Source organism: Apodemus sylvaticus, chromosome 19 (assembly GCF_947179515.1).
Source record: "Apodemus sylvaticus chromosome 19, mApoSyl1.1, whole genome shotgun sequence".
Classification (NCBI taxonomy): domain Eukaryota; kingdom Metazoa; phylum Chordata; class Mammalia; order Rodentia; family Muridae; genus Apodemus; species Apodemus sylvaticus.
Window position 1 is genome coordinate 3373187 of NC_067490.1, and position 5769 is coordinate 3378955.

A 5769-nucleotide genomic window follows, 5' to 3' on the forward strand; every position below is an offset into this window, starting at 1 on the left:
TCTTTCTGTATCATCCATCCATCCATCTATCTATCTATCTATCTATCTATCTATCTATCTATCTATCTATCTATCTATCGCAGTGTCTTACTATATATTCCTGGCTAGAGGGAACTCCCCATGTAGACCAGGCTGGCCTCAGATTCACAGTGATGTCAGAATTAAAGGTGTGCCCAACACACCCAGTATATTTTACTTTTTATCTTGAGATGAGTTTACACAAGATGATCCGGGCTCCATTTGAACTCACTACAGCTCAGTCGAGTCTTAACCTGCAGGTCCTGAGCATCTGAGTAGCTGGGATGACAGACAGTACCACCCAGGCACACACCGGCTTCTGCTTTTAATCCCTTTGTTCTCCACTGTGCAACAAGGGCAGGACTTTACAAAACATCTGGCCACATTACCTCTCCGCTGAAATCCCCCTGCCCCAGGGTCCCCGCCACACACCGCCCTCCTCACCATTGCTTGCTGACTTGCCTCCGCCATTAGACTTGCACCAGGAGGAGCAGAGCCTCTGTACAGTTGAATCTCCAACACCTCATACACTGAGCCAATAGCGTCCAGGGAGCAGCATGCTGGCTTAATTGTCCGCTCGGCAGAATCAGAACAATCTCCGTGGGTAATTATCTTGATTACATTAATTGAGGCAGGAAGATCCTGTCACTTAGGCTGTTTGAGTCCCTAGGAGGGGGATTCAGAACTATATAAGAATGGAAACAGATGGCTGTGGTGGTGCACGCCTTTGATCCCAGCACTTGGGCGGCAGAGGCAGGCGGATTTCTGAGTTCGAGGCCAGCCTGGTCTACAGAGTGAGTTCCAGGACAGCCAGGGATATACAAAGAAACCCTGTCTTGAAAAAACCAAATCCAAAAAAAAAAAAAAAGAAAGAAAGAAAAGAAAAAACCAAAAAAAGAAGAAAAAATCAAAACACAAACACAAACAAAAAATGACAATGATAATAACAACATGAAAACATACAAGTAAAAATAAATACTTCTCCCTCGGTCACTTCCGTCAAGGTATTTCATGGAGCACTGGGAAAGGACACAGACAAACAGGACCAGCCCTCCTGAGTTCCTGCCTCCAGCCAGGACGTTGGAGCTGAGGCTGTGGGTTGAGGACACCCTGAACTGCCGGTTCTGGCGCTGCCTTCCCCCTCCTCTCGGCCTCTCTCCAGCCCATATAACCCCAGGCAGGAGGCAGGAACGAAGCCAGGCTCCTCATGGCAGGCCCTGCAGCCAGCTGGGCCCCGAGGCCCCGGGGCCTCCGTGGCGTCACCCAAGCCTTATATGCGGTTCTCTTAACAGTGCTGGTCATGATGAACTTGGTTCTCGGTAAGTGGCTTCAGAGCAGTGGCTTTCCACCTTCCTGATGCTGCGACCCTTTAATACAGTTCATGTTGTGGTGACCCCAACCATAACATTATTTAATTCATAACTGTAATGTTGCTACTGTTATGAATGGTAATGTAAATATCTGATATGTGACCCTCGTGAAAGGGTCATCTGGCCTCCAAAGAGGTCATGTCCCACAGGTTGAGAAACTGCTCCAAAGGATCAGAAGGGTCACCAGGCCAGCGAGGTGGAGAACCTCTGGTTTCTCCGAGGTTCTGCATACTTCTATCTATAATGTATAGATGGAACCAGCAACGGGTGTGACACCATGGGCAGATGCGTGGGAACGTCCAGGAACTGTGATGAACTGATGGCCACCCCAAAGGAGGGTTCTCAGGACAGCCTCGTTGCTGTATCAACAACAGTGTTCTGGAGATACTGAAGGGATCTTCTCCAGCTCCAAGGGCAACACAGACTAGGGAGGAGATTCTCATTAACCAGAATTCACGGTCAGAATGACAGTGTGCTAACCTCAGCTGGTGGCCAAACGTTTGCATCACACTAGGCCATCTCTGCTAGTCCTGGGCTCTTAACATGTGGAGTGGACCAAGGGCCCAGGAAGAGGGACTGCGTATGCAGGCGGCTCAGTAGGACTCCGAACGGGGCCTTTGGTAGCTAACCTTCAACATGAGCCTGTCCAGGGACCAGACAGCAGAGTAAGGCAGGAAGTAGCACAGGGCTTCTGAGGGTCTCCTGTTTCCAGGACACACTCTGTCTTCTCACAGGCCTTGTTCTCACCTCTGAGGACCATGTAGTAAAACAACCTGTCCAACCTGGACAGTGGTGGCAAACGCCTTTAGCCCCAGGGCCCAGGGAGTAGAGGCAGGAGGATCTCTCTTTAAGTTCAACAGCTGTCCTGGTATATAGAGTGAGTTCCAGGACAGCCAGGGCTACACAGAGAGACTCTTGAAAAGCTAAAGAAGAAAAGAAAGTATACCCACTGGTGGCGATCTTAGTACTCGGGCAAGAAGATTGAAAGCCAGGTAATGTAAATATCTGATATGTGGCTTGACAGTGAGACCTTGGCTGTGATAGTGAGATTGTGGGTGTGGGGGGGTAGGTGGGGGTGGTGGTAGTGGTGGTGGCGGCGGCGGCGGCAGTGGTATTGAAAAGAGAATACAGAGGGCTGGGGAGTGGTTAAGAACACTGGTCCCTCTCCCAGAGAACCTGAGTTCAATTCCCACCATCCACATGGTGGCTTCCAACCATCTGTAAACGGATTTGTTCTGTCTTCTGGCATGTAGGTATACATGCAGATAGAGCAGAGAGGTGGGGGGTGGGGGGAGGAAGAAAGAGGAGGAGAAAGAGAGAAGAGAGATCTACTCCATTTCTTCAATCCTAACCCATAACTTCAATCCTAGCACTTGGATCAGATGAGATACCAAACAACTAAGTCACAGAGGAGAGACTGCTAACAGGGCTGGGGGGTGGGGGGCAGTCTCAGCTTCCTCACCTGTACACGTAAATTAGCTTATGGAATGCTGGATGTAAGTTAGCCCTTCAAATATATGCTAAATGGATACATTTCTTTGGGGGTATAACATAGAATGGAGGTTTGGGTTTTGAGGTTGTTGTTGTTATTATTGTTGTTTTGATAGCTTTTTTTGAGATAGATCTCACACTATTCAACCCTGGCTGTGGACTGCTACTAGTAAACCAGGTTGGCCTCGAACTCAGAGATCTGCCCAACCCTGCCCTTGAGTGTAGGCTTAAAGGGGAGCACCCGCCAAACGGGGCAAGAGCGGTGACTTTTGACGAGGTCTGTTAAGGGCTTTCAAGAAGCAGAGGTTTTATGTTTGCAGAGCAGGAAGAGTACGGTTGGCATGAGACAGGTGGACATTGGACCTTCTCTTCGTTCTAGGCGATATAGAGTCCGTAGACCTTTCCCCTCAGTCCGTCCCACTAGACAAGTACCTGCATTGCTACCGATGTATGCTGGAGACCAAAGAGTTGGGGTGCCTCCTGGGCTCTGACACGTGCCTCGCACCCCTGGGCAGCAGCTGCGTCACCCTGCACATAAAGAACAGTAAGCGGACCCCCTTTCTCCCAGCAGGCCTCTGTCCAGTGTCCTGTGCTGTACACCCAGCCTTGTTCCCACTGCCCTTAGACATTCCAGCACTTTCTGTCGGACCCACACCAGTCTTTCCTCCCGTTTCCTTCTCCGCTCATAGCCACCTGCCTCCCCCTTTCCTGCCTTGAAGGGCCCGGGGCTGCCCTGAGTGGTCAGCGCCCCCTGCTGACAGACTCCTGGAACGTACTCTCTTCTGACACTTAGGGCTCGTGCACAGTAAGGCTTGGTCCTTTGCTCGGCATCACAGAGGACCCCACCCCCCACTCCCACCCCGGCTGCTTCCCTGGCTTTAACCGGCAGCCTCAGACTTCCGCCTAGTGCAGAGTGGTTCTCCTCATCCCAAGGCCTGCATTCAGGTGTGTCCGTCATTTCCTGCGTGGAGGACGGACAGACAGACAGACGGACGGACCGGACGGACAGCACCATCCCTCGTTTCTCGTCTTCTACCCCGCCCCCGCCTTTGCTAAATTAATAGATGTTCAGTGTGGCCTGGGTGGAGGCGCCCCTAGCACGTCAGAGCTGGGGTATCCTCTGAAGTGGGCACCACACTAAAAAAAAGAAGTGCAGAAAGAGCCCGAGCCTTGCCCGAGCCTAACAGGCTGAGTCGCTAGGAGAGGTGGCTGCAGAAACGGTTCCCCTTTTCTTTGGGGGCCAGAATTACGCCATGCACACGATCTCACTCTTCAGCAGTGGGTGGAAGCAGGGTCGGAGCTCAGCAGGCGGGCAACCCCTTGGCCTCTGCACTCTCAGCTTTTTTTTTTTTTTTTTTAATATTTCACTTTGTAGCCCAGCTGGCCTGAAACTTGATTTTCCCACCTACCTCAGCCTCTCAGAGTTAGGATTTCAGGTGCGTGTGTGATCTTCAAACCTGACTTGTTTACACTTCACCTGGTTTTTGTTTTTGTTTTGTTTTTTTTGAGACAGGGTTTCTCTGTGTAGCCCTGGCTGTCCTGGAACTCACTCTGTAGACCAGGCTGGCCTTGAACTAACTCAGAAATCCACCTGCCTCTGCCTCCCAAGTGCTGGGATTACAGGTGTGCGTCCCCACCACCCGGCTTTATCCAGGTATCTTGAGATCGGGTCTCAGTAGCCGTCCTCCTCAGGTCTTCTGTGAGAGCGGTACGCACTCCTGACCCCTAAGCCACATCTCCATCTCTTTCACCCATGTTCCTAGGAATCAAACTCGGGACTTGTGCCTGTGTCCTACCCTGTTCTGCTGTAGACAACCACACCCTGTCTGCAGCCTGCCCTTCAGTACACCTCCATGTCTTTCTCCTCAGGGCCCATGACGCACAGTCAAAGCTTCCATTGCCCGGCCCACCGGACTTCCCATTCCCGTCCGGTTCTCTGTGGCTTTCATTCCGGTTCAGGGAAGGGTATAGGGTGGTGATATCGGTGTGGACTGAGGGTACGTTTGGGGCTCTGTGCCTGTGCTCCCTTCCTAGGCAGCGGTTTCAATGTCATGGTGAGCGACTGCTACAGCCGGAAGCAGATGATCGACTGTTCGCACACCCGCGCTTCCCCGGTGTTTGGCTTTTGGATCTTCTCTCAGTGTTGTTTCCTGGATTTCTGCAACAATCCAAAGAACAGAGAGAACACTATGCACTAGGACAGCAGGGACAGCCACATCTGTCCAGCCACCCTCCGGATTTCCATCTCCCCAAAGCCCCTCACTGCAGCCCTCCCTGCCTCTCATATCATTGGCTCCACACTGGTCTCTCTCCATCCACACCCACAAAGCTCTCCTGCCTCCATTTTGTCTAGCCCCCTCTTGGGTCCAAAGTACCCAGGTGTTCCCCTGAATAAAATAGTATGCAAAGTGTTTGTTGTCTCCTCTGATAGAGGGGAAGCTACCCCATCAGGGGCTCCTCTACTGCCCTGCCTTGGCAACTCTGACCCAGCCCTAGACATATAAAACTGAAGGGGGACTGGATGCCCTTTTATGGTGAAGGTTGGGTTGGTTAGATTAATAGGTATCCCGAGAGGCACTGTCAGACCAGAGCTGAGTGAGGGTGAATGGGGGGGGGGGTCTCAGAGGCTAATGAAGATGAGCAATAGGACAGACCCAGGGAGGAGGGTGCCTGAGGACACTGGGAGGGGACAGTAGGCTCAAGAAAACCAGGGAACCCCTCTCTCTGACTCCCAAGTTTAATGTCCCTTCCTAAACCTGTCTCCCAGTTTGACCAAATAAATCTGACCAGGATAAATCTGGGGAGGGAGATGTGTGGATTTTACTGTATACCCCTTACTAGCCTCCAACTCCAGATTCTCCCTCCTCAGTTTCCCAAGTGTTAACATTAC

The 5769-nt window shown here is 51.5% G+C and overlaps 1 protein-coding gene across 1 annotated transcript; it reads left to right on the plus strand.

Moving 5' to 3' along the window:
* The first annotated feature begins 1225 nt into the window (after positions 1-1225).
* Ly6g5c (lymphocyte antigen 6 family member G5C) lies at positions 1226-5077 on the plus strand. The gene is made up of 3 exons (XM_052162996.1): positions 1226-1337; positions 3259-3423; positions 4914-5077. The coding sequence occupies exons 1-3, from the start codon at positions 1226-1228 to the stop codon at positions 5075-5077; spliced, it is 441 nt and encodes a 146-aa protein (XP_052018956.1).
* The last annotated feature ends 692 nt before the right edge of the window (positions 5078-5769 follow it).

Coding starts and splice junctions, on each gene's coding strand:
- Ly6g5c (XM_052162996.1), top strand. CDS start 1,226: ATGGCAGGCCCTGCAGCCAGCTGGGCCCCGAGGCCCCGGGGCCTCCGT. Junction 1,338..3,258: donor CATGATGAACTTGGTTCTCG/GTAAGTGGCTTC, acceptor TCTTCGTTCTAG/GCGATATAGAGTCCGTAGAC. Junction 3,424..4,913: donor CACCCTGCACATAAAGAACA/GTAAGCGGACCC, acceptor CTCCCTTCCTAG/GCAGCGGTTTCAATGTCATG.